Below are 23,502 nucleotides of genomic sequence, written 5' to 3'. Positions count from 1 at the left end.
AAGAGACCCTGTTTCCAAATAAAAATATAAAATAGGTCTGGGAGTAGAAGGGTTCCATCCCCAGTGCTACCAAAAATAAAAAACAGAATGCTCCTGTGAAATCAGTTTGCACCCCACACACACCCTTTTTTTTTTTTTTTTTTCTTTTGTGGGTCTGGGGATGGAACCCAGGGGCATTTGACCTCTGAGCTATACCCCCTGCCCTATTTTTTTATTCTTTATTTTGAAACCGAGTCTCACTGAGTTGCAGAGGGCCTCACTAAGTAGCTGAGGCTGTCCGCCAACCGCGATCCTCCAGGTCTCAGCCTCCCGAATGCTGGGATTATAAGCGTGCACCACCACGCCCGGCTAACACACACACCTTTTTTAACCTCTGAGCAATACCCCAAGTCCTTTTTTTTTGGGGGGGGGGGCTGGGATTGAACCCAGGGACATTATACCTCTGAGCTATAACTCCAGCCCGATTTCATTTTTCATTTGAAGCAGTCTCAGTAAGTTGCTGAGGCTGGCCTCGAACCCGCGATCAGCCTGTCTCCACCCCGAGCTATCCAGTCCTATTTTTTACTCTTTATTTTGAAACAGGATCTCAAGAGGCTGGCCGTGCACCTGCAATCCTCCTGTCTCAGCCTCCCCAAAAGTTGCTCGAGGTCATCCCTAAATTGCTAAGGCTGGCCTCGAACCTGCCTCCCAAGTACACGGATCACATGCATACACCACCACCCCTGGCTGGTCTCCATCCTTACACTTCCCGTTTCATTATTTATTTTTGTGGCACTGAGGATAAAACATACAGGTATTTTACTTCTGAGTCACAACCCCAGCCTTATTTTATTTGGAATCAGGGTCTCACTAAATTGATAAGGGTCTCACTACTTGCTGAGACTGTCCTCGAACCTGCGACCCTCCTGTCTCAGCTTCCCACGTACTGGGATTGCAGGCGTGCGCCCCCACGCGCGGTTCAACTACTCCTCAAGGCCAGACGACTGCAGGGCCCTTGCGCTGCTTGAAGAAGTGGGAAGGCGGAAGAACGAGACGGCACTAGGACCCAGCAGGCGGTGGGCGGGTCCTGGGCGAGCCGGGCTTCCGGGTTTGACGTGACCGCCTCGTCGTGGTCACGTGGGCGCTGCGTCACGTGACCCCGGCTGGGCACCCGGAAGTGGCTGGGGCGGAGGGGCAAGATGGCGGCGCACCTGTCCTACGGGCGGGTGAACCTGAACGTGCTGCGCGAGGCGGTGCGTCGCGAGCTGCGCGAGTTCCTGGACAAGTGCGCGGGAAGCAAGGTGAGGCGCCCGCGGCTGGACGCCCGGCCTCCTCGGCCCGAGCTCGCGGGGTCAGGGCCCCGGCCCTGGGCGCAGCAGGGGCTGGGCGGCCGCTCGCCCCAGGCCGCTCCGTCCCCGCGAGCCCGACCTGCTGCGGTCTCAGAAGCACCGTGCCTTGCGGCCTGCGCACACGGATGTGGAAGGACGGGGAGGTTATTGCGGGCTTTAGCGTGGCCCTCCTAAAATAGGGTCCTTTCTCCTCTTAGAACACCCAGCTCACGAGGGAGTCGGAAACTGCAGACCAAAGGGCCGTGTGTGTGTGTGTGTGTGTGTGTGTGTGTGTGTGTGTGTGTGTGTGTGTCTGAGGATTGAACCACGAGGCCTTACACCTCACAGCTACCCTCCCCAACTCTAACTTTTTCTAACAGGGTCTCGTTAGGTTGCTGAGAGTTTTGCTATGTTGCCGAGGCTGTCCTCCCATCTGTGAGCCTCCGGTCCAGCCTCCAAGTAGTGGCACACAGCTGTGGGCCGCCAGGTCCAGCTGTAGGATTTAAGTGTTACCTGTTTTCCATTTAGGATTTATCAGTCTTCCTAAGTATCTGCTCTTACTTAGTATTAAGGAGCCTCTAGAACCAGCCTTGATGGGGACGCCTGTAATCCCAGTATTTGGGAGGCTGAGACAAGAAGATCGGACAGGTTTGAGAACAGCCTAAGGAACTTAGTGAGATCCTGTTTCAAAATTAAAATCGATCAGCTGGGCGTGGTGGCTCACGCTTGTCATACCAGTACTTGGGAGGCCGAGACAGGAGGATCAAAGGTTTGAGGACAGTCTCAGCAAGCAGTGAGACTCTGGTCAGCCTGGTGAGGACTCCTTTTTCAAAAAATAAAATAGGGCTGGGGGTGTATCGCAGAAGTAGAATGCCTCTGGGTTCAATCCTCAGGGTCACAATAAAATTAAATAGGGCTGGGGGTGGAGCTCAGAGGTAGAATGTCCCTGGCTTCAATCCCTAGTACTCTCTCCCCTTAAAATGAACCAGTCCTGCCGGACATGGTGGCGCACGCTTGTAATCCCCACGCTTGGGAGGCGGAGACAGGAGGATCGGGCAGGTTTGAAGCCAGCCTAAGAGACCCTGTCTCCAAAAAAAAAAAAAAAAAAAAATAGGTCTGGGAGTGTAGCCAGGATATAGAAGGACTTCCAGGAACCCCAGTACCACCAAAAAAAAAAAAAAAAAATGAACCAGTCTTGAAAAGGGTAGAGCCGAGGAGGTAGGGTGGTTACTTGCAGCCATCAAGGGAAGGAAGCGAGCCGGGCGTGGTGGCGCACGCTTGTAATCCCAGTACTTGGGAGGCCGAGACAGGAGGACCCCATGTTTGTAGGCAGCCTTTGCTTACTTAGTGAGACCCTGTTTCAGAATAATAAAAAAAAATAGGACTGAGGTGTCACTCGGAGGTAGAATGCCCCTGGGTTCCATCCCCAGTACCCCCCCCAATAGGGCTGGGGGTGTGTAGCTTGGAGGTAGAATGCCCCTGGGTTCAGTCCTCGCACCACAAAGAATAAAATAGAATGGAATTGAGTTGGAAGGAACTTCTGTGCTGTGCACGCCTGCTGCTGCGCGTTGACAGCGTTGTGCCGAGCCCGCCATGACCCGGCTGTGTCTTCCCTTAGGCGATAGTGTGGGACGAGTACCTGACGGGACCCTTCGGCCTCATCGCGCAGTACTCTCTGCTGAAGGTGAGTGCCGTGAGCCGAGTGGGATTTTGCTCTGGGATTAATCATTCTGACCCTTGGCAGTGGTCATGGGATTTTGCATCTTCTGCGTGAGCGCCTGCAAAGCCGTGGGGCTCGGAGACGCTGATCGGGATGTGCTTGACAGTCCTGGCACTCGGCGGCTTTGAGGACCATCATGTCAGGTCATTTGAAGGCTAACATATTAACAGTGGCTTTATCCTAGAACTTGTCTTTGGGTTTAAGGGGGCTCGAAGTTTTCTTTTTAAATGATTCTGGAGTTTGAATACTTCTTTTTTTTTTTTTTTTTTGGTGGTACTGGAGTTCCTGGAAGCCCTTCTATATCCCTCTACACTCCCAGACCTATTTTTTTAGTTTTGGAAACAGGGTCTCTTAAGCCAGCGCGGCTGGCTTCGAACCTGCGCGATCCTCCTGTCTCCGCCTCCCAAGCGCGGGGATTACAAGCGTGCGCCACCACGCCCGGCGCCCCTGCCCTATTTTTTATTCTTTATTTTGAAACAGGGTCTCACTGAGTTGCAGAGGGCCTCACTAAGTAGCTGAGGCTGGCTGCAAACAGCGATCTTCCTGTTTCAGTCTTCCTAATACTGGATTACAGGCCTGCTCCACCTGCCCGACCTAAATTATTACTACTAGTTTTGTTATTATTTTGGGGGGGTGCTGGAGATGGAACCCAGGGGAATTCTACCTTCAAGCTATACCCCATCCCGATTTTTGTTCTTTGTTTTGAAATAGGGTCTCACAAGTTCCTGAGGCTGACTGTGAACCTGTGATCCTCCTGTCTCAGCCTCCCAAATACTGGGATTACAGGCTTGTGCCACCATGCCTGGCTGACCTAAATTTTGATAATAAAGTGTTACTGTGAAGCTGGGCATGATGACACGTGCTTGTTTGTAATCCGAGTACTTGGGAAGCTGAGACAGGAGGGCCACAGGTTTGAAGGCAGCCTCAGCAAGTAATGAAATTCTCATCAACCTAGTGAAACCTTGTTTCCAAATAAGAAGTAAGATCTGAGTCAGGTGCTGGGCGTGGTGGCGCACGGTGGTAATCCCAGCATTCGGGATGCGGAGACCGAAGGATCGCGGTTCGCAGACAGCCTCAGCTACTTAGCGAGACTCTTTTTTTTTTTTTTTTTTTTTTTTTTTTGGTGGTACTGGGAGTGGAACCCAGGGGCTTTCTACCTCTGGGCTATACTCCTAGACCTATTTTCTATTTTATTTGGAAACAGGGTCTCAAACAGGGTCTCAGTAAGTTGCTGAGAGCCTCACTCAGTAGCTGAGGCTGGCTTCGAACCCGTGCGATCCTCCCGTCTCAGCCTCGCAAGCACGGGGATGACGAGGGTGCGCCACCACCCGGCGGAGTAAATGATTTCTGACTCTGTTAACGATGTGTACATTTCAGAGTTTTATTATCATTTTTTTTTCTTTTGTGATGCTGGTGACGTTACACTCCCAGCCCAATTTTTTCTTTTATTTTAAAACAAGGCCTAAGTAGCTGAGGCTGGATGAACCTGCGATCCTCCTGTCTCAGCCTCCCAAGTGCTGGGGTCCCAGGAGGCACCACCGCACCCGGCTCGTACACTGGCTTTTGCTAACCTTTTGTATATGTGTTTTTCTAGGAACATGAAGTGGAAAAGATGTTCACGCTTAAAAAAAGTCGTTTGCCTCCAGCTGATGTCAAGAACATTATCTTTTTTGTCAGGCCCAAGCTAGAATTGATGGATATAATTGCTGAAAATGTGCTCAGGTATCTCAAAGCTTATGTTTCCCAAAAGAAGTTGGTCCTCTTAATGATTTTAATGTACCAAACTCTTTCTCATCGAAAACTCCTACTTTGGTCGATGTATTGTAGTTTTCTGGAAATCTGGAACAGACATATATAAGTATAAGAAGGGGCTGAAAAACTGGGCATGGTGGTGCATGTCTGTAATCCCAGTACTTGGGAGGCTGAGACAGGAGGATCGCAGGTTCGAGGCCAGCCTCAGCTACTTAGTGAGGCCCTCAGCAACTTAGGCCAATTTAAAACAAAAAATAAAAAATGGACTAGGGGGTGGCTCAGAGGTAGAATGCCCCTGAGTTCAATCCGCAGGACCACAATAAAAGGGAGGGGATGAAAAACTTGTGAAGTTGTTCTTAACGGTTCGAGGGGGTGGTTATCACAGACCCTCAGCTCTCGGTCTGTTTCTAAAAGTTTGAGTCTGAATCACTAGAAAGAACATTTGTGTTCTGTACTGGGGATTGAACCCAAGGACATTCTACCTTCAAGCTACACCCCCAGCTCTTTTTAGCTTCGATTTTGACCTGGCTAAGTTGCTGAGGCTAACCTCAAACCCATAATCTTCCTGTCTCAGCCTCCCAAGTGCTGGAATTAGAGGCGTGCGTCACCAGATCCGGCAAACACACTTGAGAAACAAAAAATAAAAACCTCTCTAATGGTTATCTTCAATATGCCGAATACGGTGTGCTTGAATTTCATCAGCAAAATAAGTAAGAGCTGATTAAAATTTCATATAGCGTCCAGTGTGCAGAGGACGCTCTGCGGTGTATGCTCCGCAGCGCCATTGATCTGTGCAGCCCTGAGATCGAAAAGCTCCGGGCCGCCCTTGGCGGTCTGTCAAGGAGAGCAGAGGAGCGCTCCGCTTTCAGCAGAAGAGACTCTGGTGTTACTGCAAGAACCGCTGGCTCCCAACGAGGCACACGTGTGTGTGTGTGTGTGTGTGTGTGTGTGTGTGTGTGTGTGTGTGTGTGTGTGTGTGTGGAACCCAGGGCTTTCTACCTCCCGGCTATACCCCCAGACCTATTTTACATTTTATTTGGAAGCAGGGTCTCACTAAGTTGCTGAGAGCCTCACTAAGTAGCTGAGGCTGGCTTCGAACCTGCATGATCCTCCTGCCTCAGCCTCCCGAGCGCGGGGATTACAAGCGTGCGCCGCCACGCCCGGCACATGTCCTGTCTTAAGAGCCCGAGCGCTTTAATGCCCATAAATGCTTCCGAGCGAGCCGCGGGTGCAGCCCACGTGCGGCGGGGTCCGGAGCCGCTTTCCTGTTTGGGGGAAGGAGAGAGCTTAGGTTTCTCTACCTCGCTGGTTTAGTTCTTGTTTTGCCAGGCAGTGGGGAAGTCATGGGGAAGTCATGGGTGTCATGGGGAAGTCATGGGTGTCATGGGGAAGTCATGGGTGTCATGGGGAAGTCATGGATGTCATGGGGAAGTCATGGGTGTCATGGGGAAGTCATGGATGTCATGGGGAAGTCATGGGTGTCATGGGGAAGTCATGGGTGTCATGGGGAAGTCGTCCCTGGCCCTGCGCGGCGTCTGAGCTGAGTGTGACTCTCTCTGCAGTGAAGACCGACGCGGCCCGCCCAGAGATTTCCACATTTTGTTCGTGCCCCGCCGGAGCCTGCTGTGTGAGCAGCGGCTGGAACACCTGGGTGTGCTGGGGACCTTCGCCCGCCGGGAGGAGTACAGCTTAGACCTCATTCCTTTCGAGGGGGATCTTTTATCCATGGAATCAGAGGGGGCCTTCAAAGTAAGTTTGCATTTCCTTGACACCAGACTTTAATCTTGGCCAAAGCTAAGAGTGTGGAAGGATCACAATATTGTCTTGTTCATTTGTTTGTTTGCGGGTCTGGGGTGGAATCAGGGGCATTCTACCTCTGAGCGACACCCCCAGCCCTATTTTTTATTCCTTATTTTGAAACAGGGTCTCACTGAGTTACAAGGGTCCTCACTAAATAGCTGAGCCTGGCCCCGAACCTGTGATCTCCTGTCTCAGCCTCCCAAGCACTGGGATTGCAAGCCTACACCACCATATATGCTTTTTAAAAAGTAAATGGCCCCTGAGCCAGGCATGGTGGCGCACGCTTATAATCCCAGTACTTGGGAGGCTGAGACAGGAGGGCCACTGGTCCAAGACCAGCCTCAGCAACCTTAGGGAGACCGTTTCAAAATAAAAATATAGCCATGCATAATGGGACATGCTTGTAATCTCAGTACTTAGGAGGCTGGGACAGGAGGATCTCAGGTTCGAAGCCAGCCTCAACAACTTAGCGAGGCCCTGCAACCTAGGGAGACCCTGTTTCCAAGTAAGAAATAAAATTGGGCTGGGGATATAGCTCAGAGGTAGAATGCCTCTGGGTTCAATCCCTAGTAGCAAAGAATAAATAAATGATAAAAAGTAAAATACAGCCGGGCGTGGTGGCGCACGCTTGTAATCCCCGCGCTTGGGAGGCGGAGACAGGAGGATCACGCAGGTTCGAAGCCAGCCACACTGGCTTAAGAGACCCTGTTTCCAAATTTAAAAAAGTATAAAATAGGTCTGGGAGTGTAGCCCGGTGGTAGAAGGGTGTCCAGGAACCCCAGTACCACCAAAAAAAAAAAAAAAGTAAGATACAGCCGGGAGTGTATCTCAGAAGTAGAATGCTCTGGGTTCTATCCCCAGCAACACACATACATGCAAATAAACAAACTACCGAAATGGTGCCTGGTTTAAAATCTATTCCGTAGTAGTTAAGTCGTACTCAGAGTCGCGTGGCTCGCTGTGGCCGTCTCTCGGGGTGCGGTGGTTCGTGTGTATATGAAGGTCGGCCTCATCCTTTATAAACCGGACAAGTATTCTCTCGTGTTATCTCGGGGGACATGGGGGTAGCGTGGTAGCGTGTGGTCCTCCTCAGATGTCCTGCCACAGTTTACACCCCCAGGGTGATAGAGCGCCCGTCCCCCACGTACGTCGCTCTTCAACTGTGTGCGTGCGTGTGCATGTGTGTGTGTGACTCTGAGATTGAACCCAGGGCCATTCTACCTCTGAGATACACTCCCAGCTGTATTTCACGTTTTATTATTTACTTATTTTTCAGTACTAGCTATTAAACGCAGGGGCATTCTAACTCTAAGCTACACACCCAGCCCCATTTTTGTTTATTTTTTAATTATTTTGAAACAGGGTTTCAACGAGTTGCTAATGGCCTCCTTAAGTTGCTGAGGCTGTCCTTGAGCCTGCGGTCCTCCTGTCTCAGCCTCCTGAGCCCTGGGATTACAGGTAGACGCCACCACGCCTGGCTTCCTCGGTCTTCTTTGGAGAACCGTCACCTAGAGCGCTACAGGGCAGCTGTACCTCCTCCGGGAGCCGGCTGTGGTGGGAAGCGGCTTGCTCAGACGCGCCTTCCAAGGCTGGGGCTGCCGGCCTGGAGACCAGGCTTGGTAGGATGAGTAGGAGGGCCTGCACATCACGAGGGCTTTGGCTGCCCCAGGCTGAACCCGGCGCTGGGGACAGGCAGGCGCCCGCCCCAGGAGTCCCCCTTCCACCCCACAGGAGTGCTACCTGGAGGGCGACCAGACGAGCCTGTTCCACGCGGCCAAGGGGCTCATGACACTGCAAGCTCTGTACGGAACCATCCCCCAGATCTACGGGAAGGGAGACTGCGCTCGGGTGAGGCCCGGGTTCTGGTGGCGAAGGCGGCAGAGGGAGGCGGGGCTGAATGGGGGAGGAGGCGGGCTCCTCGGCTTCGTGTGTGGGATTCACCTGCTCACCAGGATCCAGCCTGACCCCACACGGCGCCCGTGGCGCAGTGGTGAGAGGCTTGCTGTCCCCCAGCGTCCGGCTGGGCCAGGAGGGCCGCGCCACGCCTTCCTGCTCCCGCTCCTGCACTGTGAGCCAGGGCCTCTTCCACGTCTGCCTAGTGTCCTGTTTCTCACACTTCTGTACTTTTTATTTCGGGAAGGGTGCTAGGGGCTAAACGCAGGGCATTCTACAGCTGAGCCATAGCCCTAGTTCTGTTTTGCTGTTTTGTTCTGAAACAGTCTCACTAAATTCCTGAGGGTCTTGCTAAATTCAAACCTGCCATCCTCCCGTCTCGGCCTCCCCAGGCCGGGGTGACAGGCGTGCACCGCCACGCCCGGCGGCTTTTGCACTTTGTGTTGATGAGTTTGCGCCTTAATTAGGCCCTAAGCGCAGGGCCCGAGTGCTGCGCAGTGTCAGCGGGCGCGGAAAGTCGGCCAAGCGCCATGTGGAGAAAAAAATGTGCTGTCGGACAAGGATCACCCAGGACATCACCGAGGTCAGCGCGCTAGGCCGTGCGTTCAGGGTGGAGGACCGGCAGGATATAGCATACACTGCCAGCGGCTCTGCACAGAAACACATGTAAAACAGGGTCACGTATTGATCGGTTCACAGAAGTTGTGATGAGGGGCTGACAAATACCTCGTCCCCTCCCCGGGGCTTTTTTAGTGGTTTTTATTTTTTTTTAATTTATTATTATTATTATTATTATTATTAGGTGTTACTGGGGTTTCTGGAAACCCTTCGACCTCCAGGCTATACTCCCAGACCTATTTTATACTTTTTTATTTCTGGAAACAGGGTCTCTGAAGCCAGCGCGGTCCTCCCGTCTCCGCCTCCCGAGCGCGGGGATGACAAGTGCGCCCACCGCGCCCGGCTCGCAAATGTTTCTCGGCAGACGCCTCTTTCCTGCCAGTCCCGCTTGTGTACCATGTTGCCCTCTTCTTACTCTTTTGCTTGTTTTTCTGTTTTTAGCTCAATTTTAAAGTCTGTCATTTCCCACGAAGGCCTCACCTCATCCCACATTTTGTTTCCAGCAAGTGGCCAATATGATGATCCGGATGAAGAGAGAATTTACAGGAAGCCAGAACTCGATATTTCCTGTTTTTGATAACCTCCTGTTGCTTGATCGAAATGTGGATTTATTGACGCCTCTGGCCACTCAGCTTACATACGAAGGGCTCATTGATGAAATTTATGGCATTCAGAACAGTAAGTAGAGTGGCTTTCTTTTAATGGGTAGTATGATAAAAGTATCCTTGTGTGGAGGCTACCCTTTTTTTTTTTTTTTTTTTTTTTTGGTACTGGGAATGGAACCCAGGAACATTCTACCTCCAAGCTACACCCCCAGTCCTATTTATTCTTTATATTTTTTGAAACAGGGTCTCGCTGAGTTGCGAATGGCCTCACTAAGTAGCTGAGACTGTCCACAAACCGCGATCCTCCGGTCTCCGTCTCCCGAATGCTGGGATTACAAGCGTGTGGCACCACACCCGGCCCCGGCCCTATTTTTTATTCTTTATTTTGAAACAGGGTCTCGCTGAGTTGCAAAGGGCCTCACTAAGTAGCTGAGGCGGGCCGCGAACCTTGATCCTCCAGTCTCGGCCTCCCAAGTGCTGGGATTCCAGGCGTGCGCCACCACGCCGGCGTGTTTGCCTTTTTCCTCTGAAGCCATCTTCCGTCCTCTGTGGGGTCGGAGGTGGTTTTGAGCCTCAACCCTTGATTGTTGCTTCTTCCAGTAATCGCACACAGGTGCCTGTCCCTCCGCTGTCATCCAGGTTATGTGAAATTGCCACCGGAGAAGTTTGCACCGAAGAAGCAGGGCGAAGGCGGGAAGGACCTCCCGACCGAGGCCAAGAGGCTGCAGCTGAGCTCCGCAGAGGAGCTGTACGCCGAGATCCGCGATAAGAACTTCAACGCCGTGGGCTCTGTGCTCAGCAAGAAGGCCAAGATCATCTCTGCTGCCTTCGAGGTGAGGCGCGTAGACGTCCTGCCCGCCCATTGGTACGGCAAGAGCGGCCTCCAGTGCCGCCGAGGTGGCTGCAGGTCCACCAGGACCCCGGGTTAGCTCACGTTTTTGATTCCTTGTGCTGGGGACCCCAGGAGTGTTCTGCCTCTGAGCTACACCCTGAGCCCTATTTTATTTTATTTTTTTATTTTGAGACAGGGTCTCACTGAGTTGCTGAGAATCTCACTAACTTGCCGAGGCTGGCCACGCACCTACCGTCTCCGCCTCCCAAGTACTGGGATTAAAGGTCTGTGCCATCACACCCAGCTTTTTTTTTTTTAATTATATTTTCATTATTTTTTGCAGTACTAGTCATGGAACACAGGGGCCTTCTACCTCTGACCCACACCTTCAGACTATTTTTTTTTGGGGGGGGGCAGGGTCTCACTAAGTTGCAGAGGACATCACTAAGTAGCTGAGGCTGTCCGCGAACCACAATCCTCTAGTCTCAGCCTCCTGAATACTGTAATTACAAGAGTGCTTTACCACGCCCGGCTCCTATTTTATATTTTATTTGGAAACAGGGTCTCACTAAGCTGCTGAGGCTAGCTTCAAACCTATGCGACCCTCCTGTCTCAGCCTCCCACGTAGTGGAATTACAAGTGTGTACCACCATGCCCAGCTGTATTTTTATTTGGAAACAGGGTCCCGCTGAGTTGCTGAAGCTGGCGATCCTCCTGTCCCAGTGTCCCTGTACTAGGATTCTAAGTATGTACCACCATACCAGGCTGGTTTGCTTTCTTTATAAACTTTCCCAGACCCGTAACAAAAGGGGTTAAGATTTTCCCCTTTCCTGAGGGGAAAGGGGGCACAGTGTTGGCAGCTTATGAGGCTTCATAATAAACATTCTTACTGTATTTCCTACCTCAAGAGGAAGTCAGCTGGCTGGGCGTGGTAGCCCACCCCTGTCATCCCGATACTTGGGAGGCTGAGACCAGAAGATGGCAGGCTCGAGGCCAGCCGCAGCGGTGTAGCAAGACTCAGCAATCTAGCAAGACCTGTTTCAAATAAAAAATAAAAGCGGGCTGGGGGAGTAGCTCAGAGGTAGCACGGCCCTGGGTTCCAGCCCCAGCACCACACACACACACACAAAGAACGAGGACGTCGTTGGTAGCAAACATAAGATGCCCTCTGCAGTAGGACCTGCAGACCCCGTGGGAACTCCAGGTCTGCGGCTGGGCTGGGCCGCTGGGGCGCCGGCCGCGGTGCGATAATGAGGACAGCCCGGCTTCATTATCGCCTCCCTGCCTCTGCCTGCCCTCGCGGCTCCCCTCGCTTTGAAACGAGGGACTTCAGGAGGCTGATTAACTCTGAATGTTTAGGCTTTGGAAACACAAATTGGAAAAGTGTTATGAAAAGCTGATTTTTTACTGAGTTTTCCTTTAGCTTATCTGTCTTAGGAATTATATGCATTAACTGAGTGTGTGAGTGTGTTTGAGCATGTGTGTGTGTGTGAATTGAACCCAGGGGTATTTACCCTGTTTGGTTTGTTTGTTTGTTTGTTTGTTTGTTTGTTTGTTTTTTACTGGGGTTCCTGGAAACCCTTCTGCCTCCGGGCTACACTCCCAGACCTGTTTTTATATTTTTATTTGTAAACAGGGTCTCTTAAGCCAGCACAGCTGGCTTGGAATCTGTGCGGTCCTCCTGTCTCCGCCTCCCAGGCGTGGGGATTCCTAGCGTGCCCACCGCGCCCGGCCGTTCTCCCTGCTTTTGAAGCAGGGTCTCACTAAGCTGCTGAGGGTGCGGCTGTATTACTGAGGCTCTCCTCAAATCTGCAATCCTCCTGTCTCGGCCTCCCAGGGCCTGGGATTGGAGTTGTCCGCCACTGTACCTGGCATTTTTCCTTTTATTGAAGATACTTTCGGTTGAAATTTCAGTCCTTTTTGTTCTGGTACTGGAGAGTGAGCCCAGAGGCATTTTACCTCAAGTGAAACCTCCAGTCCTTTTCTATTTTTTACTTTGAAACAGGCTCTGACTAAATTGCTGAGGCTGCCCTTAAGTCTTCCTGTCTTAGCCTCCCCAGGAGCCAGGCATGGTGGTAATCCCAGTACTTGGGATTCTGAGACGGGGGGATTGCAGGATCGAGGCCAGCCTCGGCAACCTAGAGAGGTCCTGTTTCCAAATAAAAATAAAATAGGGCAGGGGTGTAGTTTGGAGGCAGAATGCCCCCAAGTTCATGCCCCAGCTCAGAAAAGAAAAGAAAAAAATAAAAAAGAAGTGGTGTTCGCGTGGGAAGCGGCCCCGCGAGCCCCGCTGTGGTCGCCCTGTGTTTTCTGCTTTGCGTAGCGTGGGGCTGGTTAGCCTGGTTCGCTGTGCCGGCCACTTCAAGCGTCGTCTGAGCTGCTTGGTGGCTCTGTGTCTGTTTCAGGAGAGGCACAACGCCAAGACAGTGGGGGAGATCAAGCAGTTCGTCTCCCAGCTGCCCCACATGCAGGCAGCGAGGGGCTCCCTGGCCAACCACACCTCGATCGCCGAGTTAATCAAGGACGTCACCAGTGAGTACGCCCTGGCGCCGTCCTGCCCGTCCATCCGGGCGACTCCCGCACACACTGCCCCACACCCTGTCCTCCGCACCCTTGGGCTCCCCGGGAAGGTCAGCTCTGTTTTGTTTTATTTATTTATTAGTTTTGGTACTGGGATCAAAGCCAGGGCCTTACTTACAGAACATGAGAGCTACACCCCCAGTCCAGTCAGCTTTTTTTTTTTCCCCGGTTCTGGGGACGGAACCCAGGGGCATTCTTCCTCCAAGCTCCACCCCCAGCCCTATTTTTTAATTTTTTATTTTGAAACAGGATCGCACTGAGTTGCAGAGGGCCTCACTCAGTAACTGAGGCTGTCCGGGAACCGCGATGCTCTTGTCTCAGCCTCCCGAATGCTGGGATTACAATTGTGCACCACCACCCCAGCCCAGTCAGCTCTGTTTAACATCAAGAATACTTACTTCCCAATATTAAGTATAAGTGTATGCATGTTAAGTTACTTTGTTTTTTTGTTTTTTTGGTGGTACTGGGAATTAAACATAGGGGCATTCTACCTCTGAGCCACACCTCCAGCTGTATTTTATTTTTATTTTGAAACAGGGTCCCACTAGGTTAATGAGAGTCTCACTGCTTGCTGAGGTTATCTTTGAATCTGTGATCCTTCTGTCTTACTCTCCCAAAGTACTAGATTACAGGTGCGCACCACCATGTCTGACCAACCAACAATTAAGAATATTAAAGCCGGCGTGGTGGCGCACGCATGTAATCCCAGCATTTGAGAGGCTGAGACAGGAGGATTATGGTTCACGGACAGCCTCAGCTACTTAGTGAGGCCCTTTGCAACTCTGTGACACTGTTTCAAAATAAAGAATAAAAAAATAGGGCTAGCCGGGCGTGGTGGCGCACGCTTGTAATCCCCGCGCTTGGGAGGCTGAGACGGGAGGATCGCACAGGTTTGAAGCCAGCCTAAGCTGGCTTACGAGACCCTGTTTCCAAATAAAAATATAAAATAGGTCTGGGAGTATAGCCCGGAGGTAGAAGGCCCCTGGGTTCCATCCCCAGTAACACCAAAAAAAATAATAATAATAATAATAGGGCTGGGGGTGGAGTTCAGAGGTAGAGCGCCCCTGGGTTTCATCCCCAGTACCAAAAGAAAGAAAAGAAAAAGAACTTTATATGTTGGCGTCTGTAATCCTAGTACTTGGGAGGCTGAGAAAAGAGGATCACAGGTTCGAGGTCAGCCTCAGCAAGTAATGAGACTCTCATCAGTCTAGTGGGCAGTGTTTAAAAAAAGAAATCAGACAGGGCTAGGAGTAACGTGGAGGCAGCACGCCCTGCGTTCTTCCCCTCCCCTCCCCGCAAAGTAATTTAGGAGTCAGGGTTCTGGGGTTTTCCACGTTTCTTAGAGTCTCTTCAGGTCACGATTTGAACTTGCTTCTTTTTTTCATATCTCATTTCTTAATCCTGCTTTGTGTCAAAACATACACTCAAATGATCATTTCTTGAGTTTCTAAGTTACAGATTTGCTGCTTACTTTTTAGCTTCTGAAGACTTCTTTGATAAATTAACAGTGGAACAGGAGTTTATGTCTGGAATAGACACTGATAAGGTACGTAGACAGTAAACCCGCTCCACCAGAGAGCTGAAGGTGTATCAGGCGTGAGAGTATACCCAGATCAGCCTGGCCTAAGTACTCCATACCCAGATGCCCGCGCCTGGCCTAAATATTTTTAGACGTGAATGCAAAATGTGAAAATATGGATCTTATCAAGCGACGGGGGTTCAGCATTACGTGGCATAAGACACTTCCTCCGGTGGGTGGCAGGCTGAGACCCGGCGTGAGATGCCTTAGGGTCCGGTCACACCCACGGCCGCTGAGCGCGCTCCGCGTTCCTGATTCCTGGCTCACCGCTGCTGCGCGGGAGATAGACCTGTTCACACAAGCCCCAGCATCTGCAGCCTCTCAGGAGGTCGTCCACAGCCATAGGCGGGCCCGGCGGCGCCTGTACCATGGTCTTCTGACTCTCACGTTTGTGTAGGGGCTGGAGTTGTGTGTGGCCGGGGCTGGGGCAGCTGTCTGAGACAGGAGCAGGGAACCAGAGGAAATAAAGATCATTCGAATTCCCACGCATTTTCTTTCTTTGACTTAGGGGGAAAAAAAGTGCCGGGTGAGGTGGTGCACACTAGTAATCCCAGGACTCGGGAGCCTGAGGCAGGAGAATCACAGGCTTGGGCCCTCAGGAACTGAGCAGTACCCTGTTTCAAAATAAAAACTAAAATTAGGCTGAGCTTGTAGCTCAAAGGTTGACTGCCCCTGAGTTCAATCTCTTGTACCACCAAAAAAATATAAAAATAATAGGAAACCTAAATTTTGTACATCTAAAGCCGGGCGTGGTGGCGCACGCTTGTCATCCCAGCATTCCGGAGGCTGAGACCGGAGGATCGCGGTTTGCAGTCAGCCTCAGCTACTTAGTGAAGCCCTCCGCAACTCAGTGAGACCCGGTTTCAAAATAAAGAATAAAAAAAAGAAAACAGGGCACGGGGTGTAACTTGGAGGTCAAATGCCCCTGGGTTCCATCCTCAGACCTGCCCCCAAAAAAAATTGTGTACATCTCCAAAGAAGATAGTACACAGATTTCCTTTGTTTCTAGGTCAACAATTATATCGAGGACTGTATTGCCCAGAAGCATCCGTTGATCAAGGTGTTGAGGCTAGTTTGCCTCCAATCCGTGTGCAATAGTGGACTCAAACAGAAAGTCTTGGACCATTACAAAAGAGAAATTCTCCAGGTAATATACTTTTACATTTTTAATTCACCAATCAGGAAAGTATCTTTAAAATAAAACTTGGCTCGGGCTACACTCGGGTAGTGACCTGAAGGCAGCTACTGGACAGCAGAGCCCCGACAGCCCCTTTGGGGTGTTCGGCCACTTTTCCCTATTCCTTTCTGGCAGATCGCGTGGACTCTGGAGGAAAGCAGCTTGCAATTGAAGGCATTAGGCTTGGGCTACTCTCAACTATTGTCCTGAAGGCAGCTGCTGGACTCGAGTTCCGACAGCCCCTTTGGGGTCTTCGGTCACTTTTCCCTATTCCCTGCTGCTTCCAATAAACCATTTACTCCCCCCCCCCCCAAAAAAAAAATAAAATTGAGCCGGGCGTGGTAGCGCACTCTTGTAATCCCCGCACTTGGGAGGCGGAGACAGGAGAATCTCGCAGGTTCGAAGCCAACCTCAGCTGGCTTAAGAGACCCTGTTTCCAAATAAAAATATAAAAATAGGTCTGGGAGTGTAGCCCAGAGGGAGAAGGCCCCTGGGTTCCATCCCCAGTACCACCATAAAAAAAAAAAAGTTGGGCTGGGGGCGTAGCTTAGAGGTAGAATAATGCCTCTAGGTTCAATCCTCAAATACCCAAAAAGAAATAGTGATGTGCAGGCCATTTGGGACCAGCTTTGCCCGGGCCTCTCGCCTCTGCAGGGGGACCTGGGAAGTGCGCCCTGAAGAGCCGCCTGTGGGGAGGGCCTGCTTTCCCTTGACAGTGCAGGGCCCGCCCCGGACCTGACACCAGGCACTGCTCTCTCTTGCAGACCTACGGCTTTGAGCACATGCTGACGCTGTGCAACCTGGAGAAGGCCGGCCTGCTGAAGCTCCAGGCGGGCGGCAGGAACAACTACCCCACACTTCGCAAGACCCTGCGCCTCTGGATGGACGACGTGAACGAGCAGGTGGCTGCGTCTGCCTGCACTCGGGGCGTTCCACCTCCAAGCTGTACCCCCAGGCCTTTCATTTTTTATTTTTATTATGTATATTTTTTGGCACTGGGGATTAAATCCAGGAGCATTCTACCTCTGAGCTATACCCGCAGGTTTTTTTTGTTTTTGTTTTTTGTTTTTGCAGTCCTGGGGATGGGACCCAGGGACATTCCACCTCTGCGCTCCACCCCCAGCTCTATTTCTTACTCCTCCTGAGGAAGGGATCTTGATCCTTCAGTGTCTTTCCCTTATTTCTAATTCTTTTTTATGTATTGGGGATTGAGCCCAGGGGCAGTCCTCCAAGCTACAGCCCCAGGCTTTTTGTTTTTATTTATTTTATTTTATTTTATTTTTTTATTGGTGGTACTGGGGTTCCTGGAAGCCCTTCTACCTCCGGGCTACACCCCAGACCTATTTTATAATTTTTTTTTAATTTGGAAACAGGGTCTCTTAGGCCAGCGTGGCTGGCTTCGAACCTGCACGATCCTCCTGTCTCCGCCTCCCAAGTGCGGGGATTACAAGCGTGCGCCACCGTGCCTGGCGGCTTTTTGTTTTTAAACGGGGTCTTGCTACGTTGATGAGAGTCACAGTACTTACTGAGGCTATCCTCAAACCCACGATCTTCCTGACTCAGCCTCCCAAGTAGCAGGATTACAGGTGTGGGCCGCCACACCCGAGGTCCAGTTCTTTTTAATAGCTACTTAATGAGTTTTTTGTTTGGTGCTGAGAATTAAATCCAGGGCTTTGCACGTGCTAGGTACCTGCGCTGTGACTGAGTTACACCCCCATCCCCATGTAGGACTTTTAAGGATATACCTTGTTTTGTGAGTTAACAGATTCCTAAGGTAGAAATTCACGTTGTTTCTATCCTTTCGCTATTAGGTGTTGCAGTTAACGTGTTATCTTTGGGTTTATTCTCTGATGCTCCGTAAACACCTCTGTGAGATAAATGCCTAGAAGTAGAATCGCTGGGCTCCAGGGTTACCGTCTTTGTAAGTCACTGGAGTGCCGAGCCACCTCTGAATGGCGTCCTCAGCACCCAGGAGGCGTTCCTTCTGTGTCTTCTGTTGGTTGGCTGGCTTTCAAGATGAGTCAGAAGTGATTTGGTTTTGAAATAGAGTCTCATTAAGTTGTTGCGGCTGGCCTTGAACGTGTGACCCTCCTGTCTCAGCCTGCCAAGTCCTGGGATTATAGGTGTGCACCACTGCGCCCAGCTAGATCAATTTGGTTACCCCAAAGACCACAGGTGGCTCAGACTCTGTCTGTTCTCTCTTCTCTCGCAGAACCCCACGGACATATCGTATGTGCACAGTGGTTACGCCCCGCTCAGCGTGCGCCTGGCGCAGCTGCTGTCCCGGCCGGGCTGGCGGAGCATTGAGGAGGTCCTCCGCATCCTCCCAGGGCCCCACTTTGAAGAGCGGCAGCCTCTCCCCACAGGGCTGCAAAAGAAACGTAAGTCTCAGCTCAGCTCTGCGGATAATCAGGTGTCCAAGGGTGGTCCTCACTGATTACTCAGCTGCGTTGTAAAGCACACCTGCGCGGCACTTGGGGCTCAGAGTCGACCCTGCGTCTTGCTGGTTGCCAAGGTGCATCAAGGTGCATCGTAAGCACCACTGCCTGTCTGCCCTTGGGAGAAGCAGCTCTCTGCCTCTGCAGTGAGGTTTCCAGGGCTTAGAAAAAGCACTGAGATCAGATCAGTGCTGCTGAGTTCCAGATGAATCCAGTGCCCAAGACACAACTAATCTTTTAAGTCTCGGAATGATTAAAAAAAAAAAAGATCTGGGCCTGGTGGCACACACCTGTAATTCTAGTACTTGGGAGGCTAAGGCAGGAAGATCACAGGTTCGAGGCCGGCCTTAGCAAATAGCGACACTCTCATCAACTTAATGAGACCCTGTTTCACAATAAAAATAAAATAGGGCTGGGGTGTAGCTCAGGGGTAGAATGCCCCTGGATTCAATCCCCAGTACCAAAAAATTAAAATAAAAAAAAGGGCAAGAAGAGAGGCATCCATCATAAATATTTTTGATTCTGGGAACGGTGGCGCACGCTCGTAATCCCAGCACTTGGGAGGCCAAGACAGGAGACCACAGGTTCGCGACAGCCTCAGCTACTTAGGCCCTCCGCAACTCAGTGAGACCCTCTTTCAAAATAGAGAGTAAAAAATAGGGCTGGAGGTGTAGCTTGGAGATAGACTGCCCGGGTTTAATCCTCAGTACTTTAGTCAGTCAATCAGTCCTTTCGAGTTCTGCAATGTTTGCTTTTTAGGTCAACCAGGAGAAAACCGAGTCACCCTCATCTTCTTCCTCGGGGGCATCACCTTCGCCGAGATCGCTGCCCTGCGGTTCCTCTCCCAGCTGGAAGACGGCGGCACGGAGTATGTCATCGCCACCACGAAGCTCCTGAACGGGAGCAGCTGGATGGAGGAGCTCATGGAGAACCCTTCCGAGAGCCTAGAGGAGGCTAGGCCATGACTGCGCAGCCGCCGCCTCTGGAGCTAGTGGTCGGGAGGACCTGAGGCCCCGGTGGCAGCCCCGGAGCGCAGGAGGCGTGCACGCGCCTCGGGCCCGCTCCCGTACTGCTGCTCTGCTCTGCTCGTCCTTGTGTTCCTAATTTCTTGAAGAAAGGAGGAGTCGCCCGGGTGAAGGAGACACAATTTGTTTTCCAAGCTCGGGATCTTCACGGACTTCGGGAAGGAGTGAGGGTGGACACGGCTAACCCATCCCCCTGCACTGACCGGGCGGCTCCGAAGACACGAAAGCAGAGACGAGGAGGTAAAGTGGGAGTGAGAGCGGGCGTCCGGCGGCGACAGCGCGCTGTCCAGACGCGCGGGGCCTGGGGTGGCCTGAGTGTCGTCCTCCGGGGCTTCCTTTTTCCTGCAGAGGATCGCACATTATATCTGTATCTTCAGGCAGATGAAGCTTTGTTTCTTCGTTTTTATCTTTCTACTCTGATTGGTGCGTGATAGCCTCACACCACAGTTCAGCTCTCAGTGATAGGGACGTTCACACACGCGCGCTGGAGCACTCCCCTCGCCCGTGCAGGGCGTCGGCGCGGGTCTCACAGATGTCTACAGTGTCAGGCAGTGATCCCTCGATCCCCTCTGCCCGCCTTCCCCTCCACCACCTAGCTGGCTCCACTGTCTGGAGCCCCCTGGTCCACTGGCCACTCCCAGCCTCTGCGTACGAGAGCGGGTGGCCTCCCTTCCTGCGCCGGCTCGTCTCCTGACAGCCTGTTCTCCAGCCCCATCCGCTTCCCTGCAGACGACTCGTTGTGTTCTTGGTGGCTGAGCAGACTCCACTGTGTGTAGCCACAGTTTTGCAGTCCATTCGCCCACTGATGGACTCCTCGGCTGGTTCCCTGATTTGGCTGCTGTGAATTGTGCTCCTGTAAACGTGGACGTGCACGTGTCACTATCGTCACTATCGTATGTTTTTTTTTTTTTGTTTTGTTTTTTTTTAGTACTGGGGATATGGAGCCCAGGGGTTTCTGCCTCCCAGCAACACCTTAGTCCTATTTTTTATTCTTTATTTTGAAATAGGGTCTCACTGAGTTGCAAAGGGCCTCACTATGTAGCTGAGGCTGTCTGCGAACCGTGATCCTCCTGTCTCAGCCTCCTGAATGCCGGGATTACAAGTGTGCACCACCATGCCTGGCTTCACTGTAGGTTTTTTTTTTTTTTTTTGTGGATCTGGGGATGGAACCCAGGAGCATTTGACCTCCGAGCTACACCCCCTGCCCTATTTTTATTCTTTATTTTGAAACAGGGTCTCACTAAGTTGCGGAGGGCCTCACTAAGTAGCTGAGGCTGTCCGTGAGCCGCTATCCTCCGGTCTCAGCCTCCCCAATGCTGGGATTACAAGCGTGCCCACCACACCCGGCTTCACTATAGTATTTTGATTTTGGAAAAATACCCAGAAATGGTATAGCTGGATGTTTTCCTCTTTAAAAATCAGGAGGTTTGGGAGAGCTGCTTGCCCCAAAACAAAGCTCATGTTCTGTCTGCTAGCTACATTGTGTGTAGCTTCTGTATCCATAGGGCTGTTACATCCAAGACTAACCGGGGAGCGTTTCCAGAGAGTTTAGCCATTCAGAGACTCTTAGGCACACTCCAGTAACAGTCTGAGTTTCCTTTCATTCCCGTCATGGGCCCAATACCAGTGGCCCTGCCAGCGGCAGCGCAACTCTGGCTTTGCGGCAACTGCCGTGTGTGTGTGTGTGTGTGTGTGTGTGTGTGTGTGTGTGTGTGTGTGTGTAGGGGGTTTTTTTTGTTTTTTTTTTGTTTTTTGGGGGTTTTTTTGCAGTACTGTGGATGGAACCCAGGGACATTCTACCTCCAAGCCATACCCCCAGCCCTATTTTTTATTCTTTCTTTCTTTTTTTTTTTTTAGTGGTACTGGGGTTCCTGGAAGCCCTTCTACCTCCGGGCTACACTCCCAGACCTATTTTTACATTTTTATTTGGAAACAGGGTCTCCTAAGCCAGCGTGCGGATGGCTTCGAACCTGCGCGATCCTCCTGTCTCTGCCTCCTAAGTTCAGGGATTACAAGCGTGCGCCACCACGCCTGGCTTATTCTTTATTTTTAAATAGGGTCTCACTGAGTTGCAAAGAGCCTAAGTAGCTGAGGCTGGTTGTGAACCGCGATCCTCCCATCTCAGCCTCCTGAATGCTGGGATTCCAACCCCATGAACTTTTCTAGCGGCCAGTGGCTGCTCACCCCAGCCTCTTGCAGCCATCTTGCTTGAAAATGCCCAGATGTGTTTCAGGCCCTGGTCATTCTCACTGACAACCAGGGTCCAGTGGCCGTAGCTCCTTCTGCCTGCAGGAACTGTCAGCTGTGTTTGAAAGCAAGGATCCTGGTGGAGAAGGTAGAGGTCCACGTGTGTCCCCACCCCTCCTGCTCACCGCAGGAGTTGAGGTGCCTCGCAGGGTCCCACTGACACTGCCCAAGTCTCCAGTGAGATTTGCTGATCAGCCCACCGGAAACCAAGCTGGGCGGCTCGGGCAGGCCGCTTCCCACGCAGCTCCGTCCTTCCTGACCCCGTGTTTCTCCCTCGCCCCCTTCACTAGTGGAGTTGATTGAGTGTCCTGCATGTTGTGCATGAAAGAGAGACTGTATTTAAAAGAATCTTTAGAGCTGGGCTTGGCGCACGCTTGTAATCCCAGCATTGGTGAGGCTGAGACAGGAACATCATGGTTCGCAGACAGCCTCAGCTACTAAGGCCCTTTGCAACTCAGTGAGACCCTGTTGCAAAATAAAGAATAAAAAACAGGGCTGAGGGTGTTGCTAGTAGGTAGAATGCCCCTGGGCTCCATCCCCAGTACCACACACACACACACAATCTCTAGGGTAAGAATGAAGGGCGGCAGATAATCACATTTAAAATATTCATTTCTCAGCTGGGCGTGGTGGCGCACGCTTGTAATCCCCGCGCTTGGGAGGCGGAGACAGGAGGATCGCGCTGGTTCGAAGCCAGCCTCGCTGGCTTAAGAGACCCTGTTTCCACATAAAGTTAAAAAATAGGTCTGGGAGTGTAGCCCGTGGGAGTGTAGCCCGGAGGTAGAAGGGCTTCCAGGAACCCCAGTACCACCAAAAAAAAAAAAAAAATTCATTTCTCATGGAACTAACTTGGCCTTGATGTTTGTTCAGAAATGGAAAACCATTCTTGTTTTAGAAAATCCTTTTTCAGATACTTGTTATCGCAGTGAGATTTATTTAGAGCCTTCGGCCCAGCGGCTGTCAGCTCAGCTGCTATAGACTGCAGCGCCTCGTCCTCGGCGCTGGCCCGTGGGATTCAGCTCGAGTCTGCTCAGGCCTCCGTGGCTGGGTTTGTTCTGTGAACAGACACTCGGCTGTCTCGTGTGTCTGCCTTCACTGTGACTGCCTGCTTGGTAGGCGCCTCCTGAGGACGCGTTCGGCAGAAGCAGCGGCCACTCCGTTTGTGTGCAGATGGAAGTGGTGATGAGCGCACATTGCACGCCCTGTGCGAGTTCACCTCACACGCTGCCTTTGTCTGGAGAGCGTGGACTGACCGAGCAAGCAGCTGGAACGGCGCATTCGTCCTCAGAGCAGGCCGACTCTGCATCGTGTCTGGACTCTGTGTAATTGGCGTGGCAGTTCTGCTATGCCGCCAGTCCCCTTAATAAAGAAGGCGACATGGGCCCTGTTTTATGTCTTATACTGATTTGGATTTTAGCCAACAAAGAAATCAGTACTTTAGCCTGGTTTCATTGTGGAGAAGGAAATAATGGTTAAGAGAGGAAGGATTACAAGCAGGACATTTAATCCTTGAGGGAACCAGAAAAAGGTCTGTTGAGTTCTGTTCCATTCTAGCTCTGCTTTCTACTGGAGATGGGTTGTGATTAATCCAGACATGCAGGTCTGTGTCTTGTTCTCAATTGTGCATTAAGGACCAGCTGGGGAGCCAGTCACAGTGGTGCACACCCCGTAATCCCAGTACCTGGGAGGCTAAGACAGGAGGATCGAAGGTTCAAGACCAGCTTCAGCTTAGTGAGGCCCTCTGCAACTTAGTGAGACCCTGTTTCAAAATAAAAAACAGGGCTGAGAGTATAGGTCAGAAGAAGAATGCCCCTGAGTTCAATCTACATTTCCACAAAAAAAAAAAGAGGCCAGTCTCAGCAACTTTGTGAGACCCTGTTTTTTGTTTTGTTTTTTGTGGGCCTGGGGATGAAACCCAGGGGCATTCTA

At 51.5% G+C, this 23,502-nt stretch overlaps 1 protein-coding gene across 1 annotated transcript; it reads left to right on the top strand.

The window, feature by feature from the left end:
• Positions 1–1,178: 1,178 nt before the first annotated feature.
• On the top strand, positions 1,179–22,899 carry VPS33A (VPS33A core subunit of CORVET and HOPS complexes; the record flags this gene model as incomplete). The annotated part of the gene is made up of 14 exons (XM_080717590.1): positions 1,179–1,280; positions 2,926–2,991; positions 4,622–4,749; positions 6,342–6,528; positions 8,311–8,427; positions 9,594–9,768; positions 10,335–10,528; positions 12,933–13,059; positions 14,586–14,653; positions 15,696–15,833; positions 16,628–16,765; positions 18,076–18,244; positions 19,061–19,254; positions 22,690–22,899. 14 exons carry the CDS (start codon positions 1,179–1,181, stop codon positions 22,897–22,899), a joined length of 2,013 nt encoding a protein of 670 aa, XP_080573716.1.
• Between the last annotated feature and the right edge of the window lie 603 nt (positions 22,900–23,502).

Source organism: Muscardinus avellanarius, assembly GCF_963383645.1.
Source record: "Muscardinus avellanarius genome assembly, chromosome: 21".
Lineage (NCBI taxonomy): Eukaryota > Metazoa > Chordata > Mammalia > Rodentia > Gliridae > Muscardinus > Muscardinus avellanarius.
The sequence above is the reverse complement of the archived record's forward strand: the minus strand, read 5'-3'. Positions and strand labels throughout refer to the sequence as shown.